The 27060-nt window shown below is 38.8% G+C and overlaps 1 protein-coding gene across 1 annotated transcript; it reads left to right on the top strand.

Moving 5' to 3' along the window:
* The first annotated feature begins 648 nt into the window (after positions 1-648).
* Positions 649-25112, top strand: LOC140783335 (uncharacterized). Its single transcript, XM_073130199.1, has 4 exons — positions 649-1050; positions 2295-2456; positions 12838-13322; positions 24553-25112. The coding sequence occupies exons 1-4, from the start codon at positions 768-770 to the stop codon at positions 24922-24924; spliced, it is 1302 nt and encodes a 433-aa protein (XP_072986300.1). The 5' UTR covers positions 649-767; the 3' UTR covers positions 24925-25112.
* Positions 25113-27060: the final 1948 nt, after the last annotated feature.

Genomic DNA, 27060 nt, shown 5'->3' with positions numbered 1-27060 from the left:
ATTCTTAGTTTAGATGTTGTGGATAAAATTATGATGTTGATACATGTTTATTTGATTGTCAGTAACTAACCAAATGGTCAGATGCCACACACGTGCCGGGTGGGCTTGTGCCATGCACGTATTTAGGGTTTGAGTATTTACACTTATTCTAGAATAAGCCTATTTCTATTCCACAAGTGAACCCGGCTAAGTTTTTTTGTTATTTGGTGCATTATCTTATAAACCTACATACCTTTTCTAACATATATGTTGGGGGGTATTTTAATTATTTTCTTGCCATTTAGTTAAGTTTAACAGAAGAATTAACGGTCTTATTTTAATCATAAGTATAATGATTGATTTAAGACTTTTTCAAATACACAAATTTAAAGTGATTTTTGGACATAAATATATAGTGATAAAATGTATCTAACAATTTTTTTATCATTTAAAACCCCAAAAGTTAGATATGAATTAGACAAAGAGCTAACCTTGATACAAATGCACTTAAGTCTTACTAAGCTTTTATCTCACAAACACAACTAACACAACTATCCAATTTAAGCTCTAAGTCGTTAGGAATCAGAGGTTCTTTCTGCCCCGCCACCGAGCTATTTCACGACGCTTTATACTACATAACTGAGTAGAGTCGAGGTGCCGAGCTAAGTTATACGCTACTAACAGTTAAATAATTTGTTTACAATAACTTGGCACGAGTGGGTGGTCTTATTCCTTATTATATCGTACCGCAACAGGCGGTGGAAAGCTAGTCGCTCTTGTTCGCGCCCATGGATCTCCTCTTCGGTGCATACGGAGCTAACTCCGACGATGACGACGACGACGACGGCCGCGAGAGGGAACCCAAACAGCTAACCCTTGAACCACCCCTTAAAAGATTCCGATCGGAATACGCTCCTCAGAATCGTAAGCCCTCCCCGCCTGTGGCAGCCGAATCGCCCCTTCTTCCCGGGAGATACGTATCGAAAAGAGAGAGGGCGATGCTTGCCGCGTGTTCTAAGGCTTCGGATTTGTCTCCTTCTCCTATTCCTGCCTCCGTCGTCACTTCTCCTGGTGCTTTGCTTTACCCTGCGTTTCTAGTAAAAATTTAGCAGCTGTGCTCTTGTCGGCTCGATTGAACTTTTCTACCGATTAGGTGTGATATTAAAATGCATTTGATGATTAAGTGAGGAGTAGTTATTAATTGTTGGTAGCTTGTAGAATCTTTGGGTGAATCACTTTTTAGTTTGGGAAAAGTAATTTCCCCTCAATTTTTTTCACTTTGTCTGGCTCTTGAATCTTTGGTGTCTTCTTGTTTGCTGATGCATTACTAACTATGGCTACACGAAACGATTAATTAAATTGATAGCGTCCTAGATTCTTGCTGTAATTATATGCTTGTATTCTGCTTAAATTTATACAAGTAAAGTTCTTTTGTACATGATTTGTTATCCTCTGTTGACTTCTTAGTTTTCAAATTTTATAGATCTTATGTCCGCAAGCTGGTGTAGTGCATGATTAGTTTAAGTTCCAGCATCAAGTTAACTATCTTAACAGATATAATTTCTATAAAGCTACTTTGGTATAGGTGTTTAACTTTGAGTTTGGCTCAGCCAGAATTTGACCAGCCTAATCCTCACTTAGGGTTCGGTAGCTTATTCATTCTTGAGATTAGGATAAAATAGAATTGGGATATGTCGATCAAGATCTCATTTTGGAGAGGTCTGTAGCTTAAGCTTAATCCTACCATTACTCAAGTGTAATGTATAGATATTTTTAGCTATAATGAAGTTCTGCTGGAGAAGTATTACTTTAAGGGTTATGCTGCAAGAAAATATCCTGTGTTACTGCAAGTACTATAGACAATTGTTAGAAGTTTTGATTTTGACTGCCAGAGGAACAAAAAATTTGGGAAAAACAGATTGATTTTAGTCAATAGTGGTCTGAAACAATGTCAAAATCAACAATCTTGCAAATTTCCTGCTTGATCAATGAGTTTTGAGCTTAACAAATTTCGGTCTTAATTTGCCATAAATTTCAGCCTTCACGTTTTCATCTCAGACAAAACTTCAAACTAGTGATGCAACTATTGCTCCTGTAATAGTCTTCTTCTAGATAATGTTACTAATCATTGTGGTTTACTGTTATTCTAATTCTTTTCCTTTTTTGTAATCTTTACTCCTTTTCTTATTTATGATGATGAGATATGTCATTTGATACTAAAGCATATCATGGAAGCTTCATTTTTAGGAGACCTTTTTTTCTTCAATTATTACAATCTGACTAGTTCTACCAATGTTGTTTCCTCTTTGTTTCAGTTGTTGGAACTCTTTCTGATTCAGTTCTACCATTTGATGTTCTGGCATCTTTACGTTGTCAATCAATGACTGGATCGAGCAAAAGAGCACCGACAAAGCTCTCTGCTTCCTTAAAAGGCCACACTAAAGCTGTCAATTCTATTCAGTGGTCACAGAGTCATGGTTAGTTATTCTCACATGGTATTACGCCTTCACAACTTTTTATATCTCCCTTTGGTCTCTGTTATTTTACAAACATGGTAAATATTTTCCTAGTAAGATGGTCGAATTCAAATTTCTCTTTATCATTGGTGATTGCCATGAAATATGGAATAATCTGATTTAACTGTGCAATAAGTTTTTGAATTATAGAAGTATGATTTACTTATATTGCAAGTAAGTTCTTAAATAAATCTATTGGCATCATGAAGTTTTTACAGATAAAGTGTGATTCCATTTCTTCTGCTAGTGAGCTATTATATTTTCTGGTTCTTTATGTATGTTCATACAAATAATGTCTTTGATGTCCTTTTTTGGTTTTTGCTTAATTGTTTTCATTGGTTTTTTAGATTCTCTACCTTCTCGTTCAACATTCAAAGTTTTCTGATGTTAGGATGTTAATTCTGTTGTTAGATAAAGCCCATACTTTTATAAATTTATCTTGTTGAATGAGCATGAGTTACCTTTAGTTGTTACTACAATAATGGCTGTTATGTAAAGTTTGTAGCTGAAATACTCCTGAATCTTGAGTTAGGTAAACTTTGATTCTTTGGACATGAAACTTCCAGAGTAACCGGTAACATCTGTTGTTGAATATTTTCTCCTGTTGATGCATGCAATTTTTTGGTGTCATTGAGTCTAGTGGTCATTCTTGATGGTACTCATAATCAACGATGGCCGTGCCGCGGCACTTGTCGGTTGTACCGTAAGAAAAGGAGAGAAAAATGTACCACCTTGGCCGTCGCCGTCGCCGCTGGCCTTCATCTTCACCGCTCGCCCGAGCTCGCGTCGGGTGCCCTAGCCGAGGGAGGGGAGAGAGAGAGAGAGTTTATCGGTTAAAAACGTAAGTTGCCCACTATGCGAGAAGCGAGAAAAACCCGATCCCTCTCTTTCTTTTTTATGTCCCCATATCGCCACACCACACGAGAGGAACATGGGGACGTAAAATAGGGGATCCTATCAACTAACTTGTTCTAACCTAGGATAATAAGCTCATGAGCTTGGTCTTACTTCACTTCACCATCGAGAAACGAAAGAAGACTTCCATATCCAAGCTTAGCTCAGACATAGCTCGCTTCTTTTTGGGTGTGAAGCAGTGTCAAACCAAACCGATCCGGATCCGCAACTTACGTTTTAACCGATAAACCCTCTCTCTCTCTCTTTCATCCCCTCCCTAAGCTAGGGCACCCGACGCGAGCTTGGGCGAGTGGTGATGGCGTCGGCGACGACGATGGCGATGGCGAGCTCAACGACGAGGTCGATGGCGAAGCTATTAGGAGAGGTGTTGTGTGGCACCCCTCGTGCCACGTGCCGGTACGCTGTCGGCACGGCAAGTGTGTGCCGGTCGGCACGGCCATCCATGCTCATAATAGCAATTGCATTTTGTTCTTTATTGGTTATCCAACCATGTTTGAGCATTTATGCTTCATCTTAATCATTTCATTAGTTCAATAATTTAATGTGTTTATTTTAGGATGACGATGGTTCAAACTTCTAATTATATAATTGCATTTATTTATTGTTGGTCATGACGTAGAACGATGATATTAGAAGAACCAAATAGCAAACTTGCGGAATCCACCAATGAGAAACAAACCTGCAGAATCCACCAGCGAAGTATTAAAATCCACCAATGTAACAAAGTAGATGATCTAAATCTCAAAACATCTTTTCATCTCAAATAACAAGATAACAAACCTGCAGAATCCACCAATGAGAAACAAACCTGCAGAATCCACCAGCGAAGTATTAAAATCCACCAATGTAACAAAGTAGATGATCTAAATCTCAAAACATCTTTTCATCTCAAATAACAAGATAACTTTTATATAAGCAAACCCTAAAAAGATGAAAGTACTAAAGTACTCTAATATAGAAAGACTAAATTGCCTTCAACATCAAAATCTATCTCTCATGATGTCTAATCAATGATCTAGTTCTGCAGTCCAAATTAATTCTCTTAGGTGGAGAAACTTGACCCTGACGAGTGGGACTATAAGCGACTCTGATAGTGCTTCAATATACATGGATCAATCTACTGTAGCTCATCATGAGTACTACAGGCGACTTTGAAATGGTGAACTCCTTTAGTATTAATTGTTACCTATTCATCCAAAATAGCATCTTTCTTTTTCTTTCCAGTGGATAGAAAATGGCAAGTAATAAGGACATCAAAGACTCTGGATGTATTATAGGAATCAGTTCGCGCAACCGTGGAAAAATATTCGTCAAATTTTCTCCGGTAGTCAGAAAATTATGAAACCAAGTGGATTAGATTCGTAACTTCCTAATCTACAAATTTCGTACTGACACCCTTCCTAGATTCAAATTGCAATTGGAACGAATACACGAAAGAACAACGATTGTGCAGGGCCCTCGACAGTGAAGATGTTGATGATGATGATGACATGGAGGAGAAAGTAGAGGTTGTAGCTTTCAAAATGAAGCGATGGCAGTGGTGGGGCAAGGAGAGGCTATGGTGAAGGGGTCGTTCAAACTCGCCCGATCGCGTTCAAATACACAATATGTGTTTTCTGTATTTGCAAACCTGATGCAGACGTTCACAAGGGCGTTCGAACGCGACCCCTCCTGCGTTCGAACACAACCTATAGGAATTTTATTTTAATGAAAATAAATAACTAATACAATAAGAAAAGATCCTAACTAAGCGTTTGTGGCAGTTTGATGCACTTAGTTAGGATCTTTTCTTATTGTATTAGTTGTTTATTTTTATTAAAATAAAATTCCTGTAGGTTGTGTTCGAACGCAGGAGGGGTCGCGTTCAAACGCCCTTATGAACGCCTGCATCAAGTTCGCAAATACAGAAAACGCATATTGTGCGTTCGAACGCGGTATGAATGCCTGCATCAGGTTCGCAAATACAGAAAACGCATATTGTGCGTTCGAACGCGATCGGGTGAGTTTGAACGACCGCGTTGGAACGCCTGCATCGCGTTCGCACATATAGAGATGGAGCTTTTGGGTGCGTTCGAACGCGATCGATGGGAATCCTCTAGAATTAGGGTTTCATATTGTTTTAGGACTTGTTGGCTAGTCGCTATAAATATGTGGATAGCAGCCAACTTCATTATGCTATTGGATTATTAATCTCCCTCGACTGTCGAGTCATCTCTCTTCTTTGGGATCTCGACTACTTCGTTCCCTTCGTCTAGTTCACTTAATCACATCCACAATCCACCCTCATCTTCATACCTATCAATAACTCTAACATCCACTCCACCCGTTACCATCACCATCACCCCACGTTTTTTCGTGTTTTCGTCCCAAATGCAGTTTGAATCTGCGAGGGGTATAAATACGAAAGTTGTAGATCAGGAAGATACGAATATAACCTTATTGGTTTCGTAATTTTCTGATTATCAGAGATTATTTGACGAATATTTTCTCACGGTTGTATGGACTGATTCCTGTAATACATCCAGATCTTAAAGGATTCGTTGCGTAGCCTATCTTTGGTATAAGAACCCATCAATTTGGTATCAGAGCCTATCATGGTTGGTGAAGTGTGGTTAGTGGGTAGTGACTGGCAGAGCAATGGCAAGGTGTGACACGACAGTGGTAGTTTTGTGGACCTTCATAAGCTCCAAAAAGAAAAAACAAAAAAAAAAGGAGAATTAACAATCTTCGTCTGATAAGTTTGGAACACACAAACAAATTCTATTAGGGTAATTTGCGACACTCGAGAAGGAGAAGAAGGTGAGTGATAATAATTGATATATTCGCCACTAAACCAAGGTTTAGATAAAACATTTATAACTTTTAAGTAAGAGCAATTTCTTAACTCATTTAATGTCTATTCCACTTTCAAAACAAACCTTTTCAAAAATCAAATAGATTACATTTTTTAAAAGCTAATAAGTGGCCACTAAACAATATTAAGACAGAAGAAACAAAATAAAGATACAAAGAAAATTGTGCTGGAAGTAAATAGCCACTAAACTTCATTAAATAGATAGCACACTTACTAAGTCAAAATAAAGATAGTCATTGTCACGACCCGAAATTAGAATTATGACCGGCCATGCACCTCAATACGCTTGAGATACACGAAGCCTTACTAATACTTCCTAAGTGTATAATGACAAAGATAAATAAACGAAGAAGATCTGCTTTATTAAATTAAACCAATTGCAATGAACATAAAAGAATGTCATTGTTTGTGTCTCTAAAGGAAATAAAATTAACAATTAATTTAAAACATAAATCCAAAAGAGCGGAAAGGTAAATAGGTAGGTCCTAAGTGGAGGCAAGGTCCCGGTGCATCTCATTCAGTCGCCATGTTGGCTATTATCTGAGATAGATAAAAAAAAAGAAATCTATGAGCCAACAATTATAGCTTAGTGAGTGGAATTCATTTGAAAACCAAATAAATTCTAAACATTTATAGTTTTAATAAATCCTAAGCTCAACAATATAAATAACAAATTCCAACAGGCATGCTCGTAAATAATGACAATGATAACAATAGAGAGCCATAACTTGTAGCCTTGCTCAGTTTCAACATATTAATATCTTTCCAATGTTTATATTGTCATTTGTCTCAATAGTTCTATACCCAATAGATTCACATCAACTAGAAATCACCTCGAGATGATGCTTGGGACTTTTTCTCAGTTGGTTTGGTTAGGGTTATCAGATGGTATCACTGTGTGATCAATGTCACGACCCGAGATAGGAATAATGACTCGCTGTGCACCTCAATATACTTGAGATACACGAAGCCTTACTAATACTTCCTAAATGTACGATGGCAAGAATAAATAAACAAATATCTGCTTTATTAAATTTAAACTAATTGCAATAATTATAAAACAATGTCATTATTTTTGAGTCTCTAAAACGAAATAAATTTAACATTTAATCTAAATCATAAAATCCAAAAGAGCGGAAAGGTAAATAGGTGGGTCCTAAGTGGAGGTGGGATCCGGGTACGTCTCGCTCGGTCGTCACGCTGACTATTACCTGAGATAATAAATAAATAAAAAAAAAGAAATCCATAAGCCAACAACTATAGCTCAGTGAGTGGAATCCACTCGAAAATCAAATAAATTCTAAACATTTATAGTGTTAAATAAAACTTAAGATCAACAATATATATAACAATTTGCAATAGACATGCACTTAAATAATAACAATGATAACAATAGAGAGTCATAATTGGCAGCCTTGCATAGTTTCAACATATTAACATCTCTCTAATATTTGTACTGTCATTTGTCTCAATGGGTCTATACCCTATGGATCCACATTAACTAGAAGTCACTTCGAGATGACGCTCGGGACTTTTCCTCATAATTGATTCGGTTGGGGTCATCAGATGGTATCACTATGTGATCAACACACCCTGTCTTTTCCACTAACCGTTGAGAGAAGTTAGAGTCACCTAGGAAATTTCTCATTCATCCTACGACTGTTCCCTAACCCTTCTAGAGTCACCTAAGAAAGTCACCAAAGTGATCTGATTTAAAACTTTCTCCTAGACTTCCAGATAGACTCGAGTCACCACGAAAAATCGTAAGCGACTTATATCGGGACTGTTCTCTAAGTCGTACCAATATTAGTTTCATTTTTTTCTTTTCACTAAAATTGAATATTTGCACAAGGTATGATGATGAACTGAGTGTAATGATTAAATGCACACGGAAAATGTAACAATTAAATTTGCACATAAGGGTGAAATAAATAATTTGCACATAGTAAATTACATAGTCGGATAAAGGTACGAAGTATAATAAAAATAAATATGCGAGTGAATCGACTCACCTAAGTCTAGGCAAGACAACAGAATCTCAAATCCCTGGCTCACGTGCTAAAAATCACCACCTTTAATAATAAATAATAATAACATTTTTAAATAAAAAATTATTAAAATTTTCTACAATTTAACTCAAAAATTAATAATTTGGGCGAAAACAAGCCCAATAGTTATGGTGGGCTACGCACAGTGATCGACTTCATGGCCGACGGTGACCGGAGCCACGAGGGCTCCAAAGGTGAATGCTTACGGCACGAGGCCAACGGCAAGAGGCTTCCAGTGATGCTCGGCAGCGACCCGAAGCCGCCGGCCGGCGTGACTCGCTGACGAAGCTAAAATCTCACGAATTAGGTATTTTTATTTTAATCTATTAAACTGAAATTAAAATTGAAGGGTAAGAGAGGGCTTACCAAGGAGTCACGTGGTGGTCTCCGATGGCTCTGGCGGCACTCCGGCAAGCTGATTCCACTACGTGACTCCGATAGTGAGAAAGAAGAAAACGAAGGAGGAGAGAAAAGGGAGAAGGAGGCTGGGGGTTAAGGAGAGAGAGAATTCAGGTTTAATTTATAGATTAAAAGAAAATTCAAATCTAATTTGATTCGGATTAGGCGAGATCTCCAATTCGGTTCTTACAATCAACACACCCTATCTTTTTCACTAACCGTTGAGAGAAGCTAGAGTCACCTAGGAAATTTCTCATTTATCCTAGAACTGTTTCCTAACCTTATTAGAGTCACCTAAGAAAGTCACCGCAGTGATCTGATATAGGACTTTTTGTTGGACTTCCAAATAGACTTGAGCCACCACGGAAAACCGCAAGCGATCTATACCGGGACTGTTCTCTAAGTCGTACCAATACTAGTTTCATTTTTCTTTTCACTAAAATTTAATATTTGTATAAGGTATGGCGATGCACTGAGTGTAATGATTAAATGCACACAGAAAATATAACAATTAAATTTGCACGCAAAAATAAAATAAATAAATTTGCACACAGTAAATTACATAGTCTGACAAAGGTACGAAGTATAATAAAAATAAATATGTGAGTGAATCCACTTATCTGAGTTTAGGCAAGACAATTGAATCGTAAAATCTCTAGCTTACGTACTAAAAATCACCACCTTGAAAAATAAATAATAATAAAATATTAAAATTAATTAATATTAAATTTTTTTTACAATATAACTCAAAAATTAATAATTTTGGACCAAAACAAGCCCAATTGGTTAGGCTAGGCTGCAGTTGGCTCGTAGCCCACCCAACCAAACTTAAATGGATTGGGCCAACCAAATCCTATTAAGTTAATGGAACCGGGTCAGGTTCCTTGGATTCAGATCCAACTCGACCCGAATCCGAAACTTAAAGGGAGAAGGCTAGACTCGGGTTGCCTGAGTCTACGTTTTCCAATTCGAAGGGGAATCGAAGGGCAAGAGATAGAGAGAGAGACGTCGACAGTCACCGCCGACGACGATTTAGCGGCCACCTCAAGCTTGCCGACGTTCTCATGACGCCGTCGCCCTCATGAGGTATATGAGAAGCTGCATACGGCAATCGACTCCATGGCCGACGGTGATCGGAGCCACGATTGCTCCAAAGGTGAACGCCCATCGCACGAGGCCAACGACAAGAGGCTTCAAGTGATGGAGTGGTAGCGATCCGAAGTCATCGACTGGCGTGACTCGTCAACGAAGCAGAAATCTCACGAATTAGGTATTTTTATTTTAACCTATTAAACTGAAATTAAAATTGAGGGATGGGAGAGGGCTTACCAAGGAGTCACGTAGTGGTCTCCGATGGCTCCGGTGGCACTCTGACAGGCTGATTCCACGACATGACTTCGAAGATGAGAAAGAAGAAAATGAAGGAGGAGAAGAAGAAAAGAGAAAAGGAGGCTAGGGGGGGTGGGGGTTTAAGGCGCGCGCGAGAGAGAATTAGGGTTTGATTTATAGATTAAGAATCCAAATGTAATTTTATTCAGATTCGGCGAGATTTCCGCTGCGCCTCGTCGCATGTCGGAGAGGGAAAGGGGAGGGGGTTGCACGTGCACCCTCTTCTCTCAATGTTTTTTTTTGGTTCTCATGATTGTGTCGACCGGCATAGGGCCTATCGGTGGCGTACCAGTAAGTGGCATGAGGGATGCCACACGGTACCTATCCTTGTAGTGCTTCACTCTTTGTCATTGCTCGTCGCGAGCCAGACCGAGGTTGCCAACGTCGTGGATGCCCTAGCCCTTGCTAGCTCGAGGAGGAAGATGACTCGAGTGGAGTGGGTCGGGTTGATTTAAAAAAAAAACTTAAATTGCGGATCAAGAAATTGAGAGTGAAATCCTTCTAAAAGAAGTAATGTTTGTGAGTGAAGATTTTGGCTATGTGGAGTAGTGAGTTGAGGATACGGTATGGTATGGCCAATGAGTGTTTGGTCTCATTCGATAAAAGGTCCATTTTTCATTCAGTCATCTCGGGTGAATCATCAGAGTCAAGTATGTCATCTCTGAGTCCTATTGCCATTGATCATCTCGGACTCTCGTCTCGACTTCTTGATCCACAACTTAAGTTTTTATTCAAAATCAACCCGGCCTGCTCACTCAAGTCCCTTCCTCTTTGAGGTAGCAAGGGCTAGGGCATCTGTAGTGTTGCGATGGGCGCCTTCATCAGCGACCTTGAGTTGGCTCATGACAAGCGACGACGAGGTCGGTGGCAACAACAAAGAGTGAAGCGTTATTAGTCTCCCTCTTTTTCTCTCTTTCTTGCAACACGGTTAGTGGTCGGCACGAGCTGTGCCATGGCATGATCATCCTTGTGTCAAAGAAACTGAAAAGATACTAAAAGATGAACAAAAATTAAAACTTAATCCACATTCTTCTAGTCCTGAAATGGACTGAATCAAGCACAAACATAACCCAGCTTAATTACTCTCACAAATGAGCAAAATGGTCCCTTTATTTTGATTTCCACTTTGTTCTTTGTTGAGTCTTCTATACCACTTATTTTCTCTACATAAAGTTGTTTAAGAGTAGTTTAAAAAGCCTTGGATTTAGAACGAGTAATTGGTCCAGAATTAGGAGCCAACAATCCAAGATGAGGCACATCAAAGTAGTAGCGCTGTCGAGAAAAAAGGAGAGCCGATAAGATGAGTGGCAACAGAGAAGGCGGCAATGGCATCAATGTAGTGGTGGTGTCGAAATGGGTTGCCTCCAGCGACAAAATATGAGGCAACGTCTAGATGATGGAGTTGTGGCATTGAGGTGGATAGTGGTGTCAAAGAGGGCCTCAACAACGTTGAGGTGGTTGAGTTGTAGTGTCAAGATTGGTGGATTTGGTGTCAAGATGGGAGGCGACGGCGAGGTGGAGGGCGTCGAAGAGGATCTCAACAATGTGCTAGGTGAGATGTGGCATCGAAGTGTGATATGGTGTCAAAGACAATCTCGATGACATGTCTTTGTTTTTGTTTTATTTGGTCATTGTGGCTTGGAGGAAAAAGATGATTCCACTTTGGGTTTCGGGTTGATGGGGTCACTTGAGGGGATGCTTGAAGTGTGTCAAGGGGATTTTGTTGCTGGGTGTTTAGGGTAAGGTTGGTTTGTTGGTGGGTTTAGGCAGGGCATGGGGGAAGTAATTCGGAGAGTAGGAAAATTTAGGTAGATTTGGGGGCAAAAGGAAATTCAAAATTTGGATAGGTTTGGGTAGTTTTGGTAAGATAGAATTTATTGAAGGATTAAGGAAAGAGAAGATTTGTTGAGATATTCAAAGAAAGAGCAAATCCTCCTAAATTTAGATTTAAAAATTTTTAGATAGAGGGAAACAATATGAAATTCATATTTTGAATTTTCAAAATTCTTTTAACTCTTTTTTTTTAACACAAACAGTTTTTGTTTTTCTTTGCTCTTGCTTTTTTTTTGCGCTCTCCTTTTCTTAAAAACAATCTTTTATTTTTTATCTTTTTTATTTTTTTACTTACCCATGGTGGAGAACATGGTGAAGGGTTTTACAGTGGTGACGATGGAAGAACTGAAGATCATGGCCTGCTGAATTTCGCTTTGTGGTTCGGTGGTGACGATGAGGTTTTATTGTTGTTCAACGACGAGCGGCTCAGTGATTGCAATGATAAAAAAGAGAGTAATAGGATATTCGGTTTTGATACCAAAATTGATATAGAATGATAATATAAGAAGAACAAAGTAGCAAACCAACAAAACAACAAGAAACTAATCCATGGAATTTACTAGAGAGGTATTGGAATCCACCTTCTCAAATCTCATGACATTCATTCACCTCAAATAACAAGATAACAAGCTTTTATATAGACAAACCCTAAAAAGACAAATAAAACTCTCCAACATAGAAAGATTAAACTGTCCTCAACATCAACTCTGTCTCTCTCTCACATGAAGTGTGATCAATGATCTTGGTCTAATGTCTGTACCAGGTCATTTGGCAACAACTATGTGGCTTTCATTATGTGGCTTGAAATTAATTATGTTGCTTTCACTATCTAGCTTGAAGTTCTTTATAGTTCTCCAGTGGAGTTTTATATCCCCTGACTAATCTTTTTGTGTATTCTGTACAGGCCATCTTCTTGCTTCTGCTGGAATGGATCAGATAGTCCATGTATGGAATGTATGGAGCAGAGAACAGCCACAAGCACGTGTTTTCAATTATCACAAAGCAGCAGTGAAAGATGTCAGGTGGTCTCCATGTGGGTTTTCATTGCTTTCTTGTGGATTTGACAGTTCATCCCGGTTAGTTGATGTTGAGATGGGGAAAGAAACAGCAACATTTAAGGAAGATCAAATTGTGGAGGTGATTAGATTTCATCCTAGTGACTCAGACCTCTTCTTATCTGGTGGATCAAAAGGTTTTCTTAGACTCTGGGATATAAGAATTGGCACGGTCGTCAAAGAATATCTCAAAGGCCTTGGGCCCATCCTTGATATTGAATATAGAGCTGATGGAAAGCATTTCATTTCTTCAAGCGACACCACCAGAAGCAACATTAGTGAAAATTCTATCATTATTTGGGATGTATCGCGACAAATTCCTTTGTCTAACCAGGTAATTCTCTTCCCTTTGGTTCTCTTATAGTCAAAAGTTGACTGCTTTAGCTTATCTATCTTTAGAAAGAGTGGGAGACAATTGGCCATAAATATTCAAATTATAGGTGTATATCATATGGTGTCCAATCATATATCACATTATCACTACATATCTCACACTGGTAGTAGAAATGAAACACCCACCTCCAAAAATCACGTCTTCTTCACGTCGGAAAAGTAGGAAAAAATAGGTGATGCAAGACAACGTCTCGATTGCAGAGTTGAGAAAAAGTAGGGAAAAATAATCAAACTCGTGGAATCCACCAATCAGAATGTCAGAATCTACCAACAAACACTCAATATGCAAAAACTTTTAAAATATTCATTAACCCATAAAAGATGATTATAAGCTTTTATATAGGCAAAATAAAGTAAAAGATAAAAGATAAAAATAGCCCTAGAAGGTGGCTAGTTACAATCCTCGTTAAGCCAAAGGGCCACAGGTGCAGCCTTTTTGTGCATACGAGAATAAACGTGACGAAAAGTGGTGTCCCCACCAACTCTCCCGGGGTCGAAGAAACTCGACTCAGTTGAGTAGCTCTGATAGTACTTCAAAATGTCAGGGTCAAGTTACTGTAACTCTTCGTGAGTGATCCACGTACAACCAGACTCTGGTCACTCGTGCCATTGAACGAGAAAACAGTGAACTCCTTCTGCAATAGATGTTATTTGATCATCCAAAATAGCATCTATCTTTTCTTGTGATATGGATAGGAAAGGAGAAGCGGTATGTGGCACAGCATAGATGTGTGGAAGGGTAGTAGATGTAGCATAGGATTCGATAGGGATGTGCATAGGTGGTTGGTAGACTGCTAGATCCTCAATATTAAAAGTACAACTAATGCCATAATCAGGGGGAATATCAATGACATAAGCATTAGCACCTACATGTTTTAGAACTTGGAAAAGTTCTGCACTACAGGCATGCAACTTTCGAATAGCTCCTGAACGGAATTGGTCTGCGACGAATCATAACATGATCTCCAACATCGGACTCTTTAGCACATTTGAGTAAGTCAGCATGTATTTTATATTGGCGATTACTCGCCTCAATTCGCTTAGTGATCTTTTGATGCAAAGAATGAACATGATGTGTAAATGCTTCGGCAGACTTAGAGACTTTAGAATGAGATGACGTAGGCAACATATCTAGAGGTTTGCGTGCTTTAAAAGCATGAACAATTTTAAATAGGCTCATGCTAATAGACTTATTAATAGAGTTTTATATGCAAATTGTGCTATAGGAAGAATGACATCCCAGTTTTTATTATAATTACCTACGAGACAGTGCAAAAGATTTCCAAGATTATGATTAACAACCTAGGTTTGACCGTCGGATGATAGGCAATAGAAAATTTTAATTTTGTGCTAACCATGTGCCATAAGGTTTTTCGAAAATTGTTCATAAAGCGAACATCCCGGTCGGAAACAATAGTTTTTGGAAGATCATATAACTTGACGATATGGGCAAAGTACAATTTGGCCACATGTGATGAATTAGAGGTCGTAGCACAAGGAATAAAATGGACCATCTTAGAGAAGCCATCCACAACTACGAGGATTGAATCATGTTTTCCAAATGCGTGAGGTAACACTCGGACAAAATCCATACTGATGTCTTGCCATGGGTGATCAGGCATAGGTAACGGGGTGTAAAGTCCAGTGTTTCATTTTTAGTGCTTTGCTAACTGACAAGTCCTACATTGACCAACTAATTTTGCGACGTCACGTTTGTGACTTGACCAATAGAATTGGTGCTCCACTTCCTCAATGGTCTTATCATGTCCAAAATGACCCAATAGGCCACGTGCAACTCTGTGATATCTTCCTACAAGTCCTCAAGACACCCTCATGACTAGCCTCTAGAGTTTGGTGGAAGTGCTCTAACAATTTCTGCCGCAACCCATCATTTGTGGGCACCCGAATGCATCCGCGGTCTAGCAATAAACCGCCTCAGTTCTCCAACTCTGGATGGCTCTTCAGATCATCCATCACCTCCTGTAACAATCTCAAAACATTTGGGTCAGATGTACATGCATACCTCAGCTCATCAAGAAAAGGAAAAGTGAGAATAATAGGCTGCAAGCTTGGCGGTATTGAATTGGCATGATAATGTATCCGCCGCTCTATTTTTTGTTCCTTTCTTGTATTGAATTTTATAATCATACCCCAGCAATTTTGTGACCCATTTTTGCTGTACCGAAGTGTGTATACGCTATCCCATAAAGTATGGAAGGCTCCTTTGATAGGTTCGGATAATGAATCGCTTATCGATTAAATAAAATCTTCATTTTGTCACCGCATGTAGAATTGCTAACATCTCTCTTTCATAAGTCGATAATTGCTGAGATTTTTGTAATAAAGCTTTGCTAAGAAGGACAATGGGACGTCCTCCTTGCATTAGTACAACTCCTATGCCAACTCTCGATGCATCATATCTCACAATGAACTCTTTGGTGAAGTTCGGTAGCGCTAAAACGGGCGCCGTCGTTATCTCACATATCTCACAATGAACTCTTCATCCGTCCATCTAAAAGAGTCTTTCAACAATGAAGTAAGAGGACTAGCGATCTTGCCATACTCGGCGATAAAGTAGCAATAATATCCGGTCAGCCCTAAAAATCCTCGCAATTCAGTGGTGGTAGTAGGAATAGGCTAAGTGGTAATACAGGCTACCTTTTAAGGATCCGCTGCTACACTTTCCACTAAGATGATGTGGCCTAAATACTCCACTTGTAGTATTCCCCATAGGCACTTGGACTTCTTGATCTTCAGCTGGTTTTGTTTCAACAAATTCAGCGCATCCTCCAAATGCCGCCAATGCTCTAATTCCAATGTCGTCAAAAAATACCAAGACATACCTTCGCAGTAAAGGCCAAAAAATATCATTCATGATGCCTTGAAAAGTAGCTGGAGCATTAGCAAGACCAAAGGGCATCACCCGGAACTCATAGTGCCCGTCCGGAGTCCGAAATGCAGTTTTGTGCACATCCGCCGAGTGAACTCTAATTTGATGCTACCTGGCCCTCAAGTCAAGCTTGCTAAATATGGTCGCCCCTACAAGCTCGTCTAACAGCTCCTCTATGACCGGAATGGGATACCGGTCCTTGACGGTAATAGCGTTTAGTGCCCGATAGTCGACACAAAAACGCCATGTCCCGACCTTTTTTCGCACCAATAGCACGGGCGATGAGTAAGAGCTATGACTTGGTTGTATGAGGCTTTGCTCCAACATCTCGGCTACCATCTTGGAAATAACTTTTTTTTGCACATGCGGATACCGATATGGCTTCATATTTGCCAGTGTAGCCTCGGGTACAATCTCTATGCGATGGTCCGCCGTTCGCCTTGGTGACAACTCCTTTGGTTCCTCAAACAATCCAGCAAATTTATCTAATAAATTAGACAACTCTATGGTAGTATCTGGACTCATTTGAGGCTTATCTCCTGCTGGTCCTAACTGAAGAAGATATGCCAAATCATTCACACAAGGCAATCCTACCATCGGCTGCATCGCAGAAATCGGCGGAGAACGAACGCCATCAAGCCGCACATCTTTGTTTCCTTGTTTAAATTTTATTCACATGCTCCGAAAATCAAATGTGACGGGTCCCAAACTCTGTAATCACTGAGTGCCGAGGACAATGTCTGCTCCTCGCAGCGCCAATGAATACAAGTCCACAATGATATCGTGTTCTTGCACTCGTATACCGACCTGACGACACAAGCTCTCCGCCTTAAGCTTTGTGCCGTCTCCAATAGCAACGTCAAACCCGTGGTCGGTTCAACATCCAAGCCCAATCTCCTCACTAACCTTTCGTCTAGAAAGTTGTGTGTACTCCCCGAGTCGATGAGGATATGTACACAATGCTTTCTAACGAGTCCATCTATCCGCAATGTCCTCCGTGCGGAAGTACCCAAATATGCATGTATCGATATTTTAGTTTGGATATCTTTCTCCGCGCCCTTCTCAACGACCTCCTCATGGACCTCATCTGAACACTCTCCATCACCCATAACCTCATCATCCTCCTCGATACCGTCGATGAGCATCACACTCTCGATCGGTTTGGAACACCGATGATCGGGGGTGAAACGTTCATCGCATCGAAAGCAAAGGCCTTTCGCTCTTCGCTCTTCCACCTGGGCAGGTGTGAGAGTTTGAACGGGGGGTCTTGTGCCTCCTTTAACATCGGAACAAGGTCTCAAAAGTTGTCGTGGTTTAGTACTAACAGCCGCTGTCTTTGAACTTGCAGAATTTCCAGTCGGCGTTCTAGGTGCAAACCGCCCATCACGGTTGCCCCAACTTATTTTCGCTGCCATCTTGACAGTCTTATGCTTTTGTTCCATCCTCACGGCTTTCTCAAAAGCCTCTTCAAAAGTGATAGGACTAAGAGCACAAACATCCGTCTGTATCTCATCCCGCATTTCTGAAATGAATGTGCTCATCAATGTCGGTTCGGGCCAAGGTGGCTCACAACAACTACTAATTCTCTCAAATTCAACTTGGTACTCCAATACGATCATCCTTTGAACCATCTTGCTTAATGTGGCAGCAAAATCTTTATATGCTGCTGTCCCAAATCTGCGTGTAATCCTCCTACAAAAGTCAGCCAAACTGATAAATCCTCTACCACGAATAATCGATCTATACCAATACAATGCCGTTCCTTGGATGTGAAAGCTTGCCATCTGGACTTTTGCGTCCTCCACTGTCCCTTGATAATTAAAGTATTGCTCCACTCGAAACACCCAATCCGTTGGATCACCGCCTTGGAATTTTGGAAAGTCCAAGCGTGCGGTTCTCTCCCGAATAGCATTGTCGGGTTCGCGAAAGATCCTTAGTTCAGGTCTGAACCTTTGTGTATACTAATCTCCTTCTCTAAATCCTCGAGCACGTCCATCACCATCTCCGAAGAGATCAACCTCATCCTCAAAGTGCTAATCCTCCTTTGGAGCCGCTCGTCTCTCAAGTTCCACCACCGCTGGTCTTGGGTTTTGTAACGGAGGTGATGGATGATGGGTAGGCATAAGTAAAAAAGGATCATTGACACTAACATATCGCACTGGACCCTGTGGAGTATCGGTTTGGTATGGTCCCATCGCTGGTCCTTCTTGAGGCACCGATTGTCATCGAGGAGATGACGAAGCCGATCAGTTCATGATATATTCCTTTAAAGGAGTATGATCGTTCTACATTGCGTCAACTCTATGCAACAATGTTTGGAACATGCTCCTAAGTTCATCCGCCAAGCCCATATTCACACCCATGGACGTTGTTTGACTCGGTCCTGCCGTGGTCGCTCCAAAGGAATCGACCTCACGGTTAGGGTTATTATGGATTGAGTCTTCCCTTATTGGTGTGCTCTCCATTGGTCTCCTTGTTGATGTTATCTTCCTTGTTTCCACCATTAATGGAGGTCTGAGGTTCGCTTGACTCTGATACTAATAATAAGGTCTACGGTATCAAAAGATAGGCCCTGATACCAATGATAATTTACGGAACAATTCCTTTAAGATTTGAATTTATTACAGGAAGCAGTCTGCACAATCGAGGAAAAATACTCACCAAATATTCTCCCATAGTTAGAAAATTACGAAATTAAGTAGAATTGACCCGTAACTCTCTGATCTACATTACGCCCTTCGCAGATTCGAATTGCAATTAGGACGAAAGTACGATTTAGTGCGGATGATAGTGGTGGAGACGGGTGGAGTTGAAGTTAGGGTTATGGATGATAATGGAGATGAGGGTGGATGGGTGGTATGGTTTATATAGACGAAAGAGAAGAATTGGTCGAGATCCTAAAGAAGAGGGAGGAGTCGACAGTCGAGGGAGATTAGAAGTTAGGTGAAACTTTGCCAACGGTAGAGATGGTAGGTTAGTGAAGAGAGAGGAGGGAGATTAGAGTAAAAAGAATAGAGAGAAGATAGGAGGCAAGAAATCAATAATCCAATAGCATAATGAATTTGGTTGCCATCCACACATTTATAGAGGCTAGCCAACAAGCCAAAATATAATTATTAACCATAATTCTAGAGAATCCTACCAATCACATTCGAATGCGCCCGATTGCATTCGAACGCACAAAAGGCATTCTCTATATGTGCGAACGCGATGCAGGCATTCGAATGCGCCCGACCGCGTTAGAAAGCACATTTTGCATTCTCTATTTTTATGAACATGATGTAGGCATTCGCAAGGGCGTTCGAATGTGACCCCTTCCGCATTCGAATGCGACCTACATGAATTTTATTTTAATGAAAATAAATAACTAATATAATAAGAAAAGACCCTAACTAAATGTATCATGTATGCAATGCATTGCACACGTCTAGACATTGCTTTTGCTCTAAGCAAATTGAGTTGATATACTAGTTATCCTAATTTTGAACATTGGCAAGCAATATCCATTGTATTAGGATATTTTGAAGGAACTAAATCGTTCGCACTATACTATGGAGGAAATTCATCTATTATTGAAGGATATAGTGATGCAAACTGGAATTGTGTAGACGATGGTTCTAAATCTATGAGTGGGTAGATTTTCACTCTTGGTGGTGCTGCTATTTCTTAGGAATCCAAAAAATAGACTTGTATAACTAATTCTACTATGGAGTTTGAGTTAGTGGCTTTGGAAGCAGCAGGCAAAGAGGCTGAGTGATTAAAATATTTTTTAATTGATTTGCCAATATGACCAAATCCTATGCCTCTTATTTCAATTCATTGTGATAGTCAAGCCACTTTGTCATGGGTATATAATAAATCATATAATGGAAAGTCAAGACATATACGTCTTAGGCATAATTCTATGAGACAGCTATTAGAAGACGAAGTAATCATTGTGGATCACATTCGATCGTGCACAAATTTAGTGAATCCTTTGACTAAAGGCCTTACTAAGGATATAATTAGAAAAACATCTTGTGAGATGGGTCTTAGACCATTTGAATAATATCACCAAAAGATGACACCCTACCTAAACTATGGATTTTCATGCCCGAGGTTCAAAGGGAAAAACAAATCTGGAGGGTGATGGCACACTATTTGGACCTACTCAGAAATTATTTGGTAACTGCTATATTCCTGTAATGAACATGTGAGGTAGAGTTAAACTCTTAATGGGTTCATATAATATGTAGAAATTTATAATTTGCAACTTATAAGCACTCAAACATCAAAATAAATAATAGTAAATTAGTAAATTAAAATCATGCCTACTAGCAGCATATATATTATTATGTAGTTGTTTGTTCCATTTGGAGTTAATCATCTTTCATCACTTTCTATAATTTTTGCCTATCTTTTTTTATTGATTCTTTTATTATGTTTATAGTCTCATACAAGAAACTTATTTTAGACTTGTCGTTACAGTCTACAAGTCGTAATATCTTAACAAGATGCTCAAATACTACGTTGGCAATTGTAATACTATCTCAAAATAAATTTTTAATAGCAATATTCTTCAAAGTTTCACCTAAATATCGATTCTTAGGTTTTCATATTTTTAATTTTTATAGACTACTCTTCTAATGCAAATGTCCATAGGATTTCATCTTTATATTACTTGATGCTCTCCAATATAATAAATGATTGACAAATTTAGTGAGGTCGGGTCTAATGATCTCTTTACTATCAATTATCTGCTTAAGTAAATTAAGAATATAAATATGGTTATATGTAAAATTTGTCAATCTCTAATTTTTATATATGATATGTTAATTTTAAGAATTTTGATAATATCCTCCAACATGAGATCAATACAATGTGCTGCAGCATTCAATATAAATATTTTCTTCCATCATAAGTAATTGTCTAGCAGCTTTATAATTTAATTTATTATCAATTGAAAAATATAACTTGCACTTTTTAAATGAGCGGTAACATCAATAAGTTTTCAAAATATTATCCCCATTTTGAGTATACAAAAAAATTAATTATATTTCTCATATTCTTTGTAGTCTACCTATCATACATTAGTGTACAACCAAATTTGTTTAAATACCTTTTAAATGTCTCCTTATAAGCGAACTTCATTTACCTCTAACTCAACATGTTTAGTAGCAATGTTTTTTGAACTAGGAGGCGGAACAACAAACACCATTGATGGTATAACATTTATCATAGTGATAATAGATATTATCGGCTACATTGAATATAATTTGAAAGAAAAAAATTAGAGATAGCTCTACCAATATGCTTCCTTGCATATTTTTTTATCTCTTTAAGAGCTATATTTTTAAGATCTGACTACATGGGTTAAGTTGAGTTAAGTTAGTTCGTTAGCTTTATCTTATTGTTTTGCATTTCAAATAAATCGGATAATCCGCATGTGAATCTGATCCGCTTATGGACGCCCTGACCCTACATTATCGGGTACCACTAGAGATATAACCCTACCTCTCAAATATCTTTTTACTATCATCCTAGACTAGTCTCCAAGTAAGGCATCGTAATCACTTGAATGCTCCAGCAGCTAACGACTTCTGGTGTAGATTGTTAATATGGTAATACTATATCATATACTCTACTTTTAACCTTAGGCTGAGTGAGTGAGAGAGGGGCACCGCCTAGTTAGTACTAGACTAACAATGTTACGTGCATGAGATGCTGTCTTCTATTACTTTATTATATCATGATCATTAAAATTACATGTATCATAACTAAACATGGAGTCTATCATAAATAAAGCGATAAATAATAAATATTGCATGTATAGTAATCAATAATGACATAAAGTAATTATTATCACAATAATTACATTATTCATAGACTCATATAAGATCTAACTCGCCTTGAATATATTTAGAATCCATCTCTCTTAAACAGTTCGGGCTCTGATACACCTTGTGGGAGTCTTTTCTTATTGTACTAGTATTTATTTCAAAAAAATATAAGGTTTCTGTATGTCGCGTTCAAACGCGGGAGGGGCCACATTTGAATGCCCTTGCGAACGCTTCTAGGCATTCATATTGACAGATAACGCAAATTGTGCGTTCGAACACCCGCGTACGAATGCCTGCATACGTTCACATCGACAAAGAACACAATTTGTGTCTTCGAACGCAATCGGTGAGAATCCATGATACACTTAGTTAGAATATTTTCTTATTACATTAGTTATTTATTTTTATTAAAATAAATTTTATGTACGTTGCGTTCGAACGCGTTTGGGGGCGCGTTCGAATGCTTTTGCAAACGCCTGCATTAGGTTCGCAAAAACAGAGAACACGAAATGCACGTTCGAACGCCGTATTCAAAGGTATGCATCAGGTTCATAAAAACAGAGAATGTTTTTTGTGCGTTCGAATGCGATCGACGGGAATCCACTAGAATTAGGGTTAAAAATTCTTATTTTGGCTTGCTGGCTAGCCTCTGTAAAGGTGTGGATGGCAACCAAAATCATTATACTATTGGAATATTTGTTTCTTGTCTCTCTATCTTCTTTCTACACTAATCTCCCTCCTCTCTCTTTACCGACCTACCACCTCTATCGTTAGCAAGGTCTTTCCTAACTTTTAATCTCCCTCGTCTGTTGAGTTTTTTCTCTTCTTTGGTATCTCGACCACTTCTTCCCCTTCATCTTTATCCCTTAAACAACATCAACCATCCACTTTCATCTCCATTATCATCCATAACCCTAACATCCACTCCACCCATCACCACCACTGTCATCCGTACTAAATCATAATTTCGTCCTAGTTGCAATTTGAATTTGTGAAGGGCATAAAAAAACATAGATCAGGGAGTTATGGATCGATTCCACTTGGTTTCGTAATTTTCTGACTATAGGAGAATATTTGGTGAATATTTCCTTCGGTTGCGTGGACTGCTTTCTGCAATAAATCCAGATCTTGAAGGAATCGTTTCGTAGCCTATCAATCCACTATTTCTAGGGTTAATAATTGTTATTTTTGGCTTGTTTGGTTAGCCTCTTAAGATGTGAATGACAACAAAAAATATTATGATGAATGAATATTGATTTTATTCTCCTTTCTATCCTCTCTACCCTTATCTCCCTTCCCTTTCTTTAAAACCCTAGTCGTGCGCCATCTCGACGTTGGTGTTATTCTAACCTCCCTCGTCTGTCAAGTCCTCCTTCCTCCTTGGGATCCCGACCACTTCTCCCTTCATCTTTATCCCTAAACTCTACAAACCAATCACCCTCATCTCCATTATCATCCCTAATCTTATTATCACCTCCATCCGTCACCACCACTATTACCTTTACTCTTGCATATTTTCATCTCAATTGCAATTCGAATTTGCGAAGGGCGTAAATACCAAAAACGTAGAATAGGAAGTTACGGATCGACCACCTCTGATTTTGTAATTTTCTGACTACGGGAGAATATCTAGTGAATATTTTCCCTCGGTTGCACGGGTTGTTTTCCTGCAACCGATTCAGATTTTGAAGAGGATGTTCTGTCCTTATCAGTGGTATTAGAGCCCGGCGGACCTCGGTCCTCCATTAATGGTAGAGATAAGGAAGATGGCATCATCGAGGAGATCAATGGAGGGCACACCAACAGCGAAAAACTCGACCCACGAAAATCCTAACCGAGAGGCCGATCCCCTTAGTAAGGTCACGGTAGGACTGAGTCAACCGATGCCCGTGAGTGTGAGCATGAGCTTGGCGGATGAACTTAGCGCCATCTTTCCCATTCTAACTCATAGAGATTAGGGACAATAACAATTTCATGGTAATTTGGTGCAGCACTGGGGGTAGGCGGTTCCATTGGCATCCCAGTGTAGATGCTGATCCGCCATGAGCATAGAGATGTCATTAATCAATGAGAATGTGCTGATTGAGGCATCTAGTGAAGCAGACGAGGTGATCGAATGTCTCGAGATCACTCAGCATCAGCATCTCAAGTCAAACTCAGTAGGTTCTTCTATGAAAGTTCAAATAAGATTCCACTAGAAAATAGAAATGTGCTGATCTCTTTTTTATTTTGTGGGTAATGTTATGTCAGAATGATAGAATCAAGGGGTATTTGGATTTTATAGTAGTGCTCTTTTAATCTAGAATCAGTAAAGCAGAAGTTACAGAGTAAAGTAAATGCTTTAGAAAGTGAAATGAATAGAACCGGATAGATAGAGATTTTAATAACGTGAGAGTTGTATATTGAACTATGGAAATTGGAATTTAGCACAATTTTGATTCTATTACTTTGTGTCTTCACAGGTTTATGCAGAGGCATACACCTGCCCGTGTGTAAGGTATCACCCATCCGATGCTTCTTTTATTGCACAGTCAAACGGTAATTACATTGCAATTTTCTCAGCGAGGTCACCTTTCAAGTTAGACAAGTACAAAAGATATGAAAAGCATGGAGTATGGGGCTTCCCCATAAAGTGTAATTTCAATTGGGATGGCACCGAACTAGCCTCTGGCTCCTCAGATGGTTGCTTATACTTTTATAACTACAGATCCTCTGAACTTTTGCGAAAAATAAAGGCTTTCGAAGAGGCATGCATTGATGTAACATACCACCCCATAAGACCCAATGTGATAGCTTCGTGCAGTTGGAATGGTGAGATATCTGTATTTGAATGAGATGTTTTCTTGCATCTTTCTTTTTGTACAGGTATTTCATACTCGGTCTGATGCAAGCTAGCTGAGCTAAGTTGTAGTTCTCTGAAGAAAAATGACTTGTAGGTTCGTTCACCTCTGCTATCTGCGATATGGAGAAACATGTGAAAATTAAAATGAAAATGACAAAACTCATCTCGTGCTTCTGAAAAGTGCAACCCTGATTATTCCTTAGTAAGAACGGGTACTCGATGATGAGAAGACATGAAAATTTTCCAATATTGATGCTTGTTTTGCGAAGAAACGTACCTCCTCTGATTGATTTTAAGTTAATTCATCACTGTGATTCACTGATTGGGTTTTATTGGCTCATAACGAAAGTTATAGGTTTAATTCCCCGTGACAGCAAGGTGGTTGTTATTTAGTGGATTTTTCACTTTAGCGTTTTTAGCTTTGTATACATTTAGTTTAAATTCATTGCGATATATTCTTTTGGGAGGATTGGCTCATATATCGAGGAGGATTAATCTCCTTGTCTAACCTATAACTCACATGCTCTTAAGTAATCAGTTTGATTTTAAGTTTTACAACTCTGTATTCAACCTCATGTTTCTAGACCAAGAAAATACCAACGATTTCTTGAAGGTAGTCAAATATCATGATTTTTATGATATTATATTATGCTACCCAATTGTTCATTTATAATTTTGTGAAGGACTATTTTTACGGTCTTACTTGTGAAGTAGGAATAAGTTTATTCTAAAATAAGCTCTCTTATTTTGGTGTAATAACTAAACATCTTAACTTATTTTCATATAGTAATTCATTATTTTCTCTTATTTTATTTTATATAATTTTTAAAATAATTTAAGAATAAATTATAATTACTGTATTATTATTAGATTAGATACCACTTAACTATACATTATCTTAGTTACAGCCTAGATTCATTCTCTCCTCTCTCTCTCCTTTTTAAAAAATAGTCATGTTACATAAAATCTATATTGTCATGCTCTACAACGTATTGCCACACTGCATTATCATACACTGCCGTGTATTGTCACGCACGGTATAACCACTTTATTGCCAGGCACTATAAGCCATTGTCACTGTATAGTTGATGCATTGTCATACACTGTTGTGTATTTGTAAGTTTGCTTAATGCAAATATATGAAGCATTTTAAGCTCATCTTTATAACAAAAAAAATTATATTATGCGTAAATTTGCCATTGGGTTATTTGCACTGAAAATCCACTAGGTTTTCGATTTGGCGAGACAGGGTCATTTTTTGTTTTTCTTGCACTTAGGTTTTTTTCTTACTTTTCTTCCAACTTTGCCCTTTCTGTCATTTAGTGTCTCGTTAAATATTGACTAGACACTATGAGAGTGATGGGTTCTCGTACCAAAGATAGGCTACACAACAATTCCTTCAAGATCTGGACGTATTACAAGAATCAGTCCGCGCAACCGTAAGAAAAATATTCGTCAAAGTATATTTGAACTACAACTAGAATGAAAACACGAAAGAATACGGGTGATGGTGGTGGTGACGGATGGAGTAGATATTAGGGTTATGGATGGGTATGGAGATGAAGGTGGATGTGGATAAGGGATATAGACAAAAGGAATGAAGTGGTCGAGATCCCAAATAAGAGGGGAGATTCGACAAACAAGAGAGATTAGAAGTTAGGAGACACCTTGTCAACGATAGAGGTGGAAGAATGGTGAAGAGGGAAGAGGGAGGAGGGAGAGAATCTAGAGAGAAGATAGGAGGCAAGAAATTAATAATACAATAACATAATGAATTTGATTGCCATCCATATATTTGTAGAGACTAGCCAACAAATCCTAAAACAAAAAGTAACCCTAATTCTAGAGGATTCCTGTCGATCGCATTCGAACACACAAAATACATTCTCTATATGTGCGAACGCGTTGCAGGCGTTTGAACGTGGGCGTTCGAACTCGCCCGACCGTGTTTGAATGCACAATATACGTTCTCTATATTTGCAAACCTAATACAGGCATTCGCAAGAGTGTTTGAACGCAACCCCTTCTGTGTTCGAATGCGATCTACAGAAATTTTATTTTAATAAAAATAAACAACTAATATAATAAGAAAAGATCGTAACTAAGTGTATCAGCCCACCATGCTTCC

The sequence above is a fragment of the Typha latifolia genome, chromosome 3, assembly GCF_019914945.1.
Source record: "Typha latifolia isolate L0001 chromosome 3, TyphaL0001v2, whole genome shotgun sequence".
Classification (NCBI taxonomy): domain Eukaryota; kingdom Viridiplantae; phylum Streptophyta; class Magnoliopsida; order Poales; family Typhaceae; genus Typha; species Typha latifolia.
The sequence above is the reverse complement of the archived record's forward strand: the minus strand, read 5'-3'. Positions and strand labels throughout refer to the sequence as shown.

Coding starts and splice junctions, on each gene's coding strand:
- LOC140783335 (XM_073130199.1), top strand. CDS start 768: ATGGATCTCCTCTTCGGTGCATACGGAGCTAACTCCGACGATGACGAC. Junction 1,051..2,294: donor CTCCGTCGTCACTTCTCCTG/GTGCTTTGCTTT, acceptor TCTTTGTTTCAG/TTGTTGGAACTCTTTCTGAT. Junction 13,323..24,552: donor AAATTCCTTTGTCTAACCAG/GTAATTCTCTTC, acceptor GTGTCTTCACAG/GTTTATGCAGAGGCATACAC.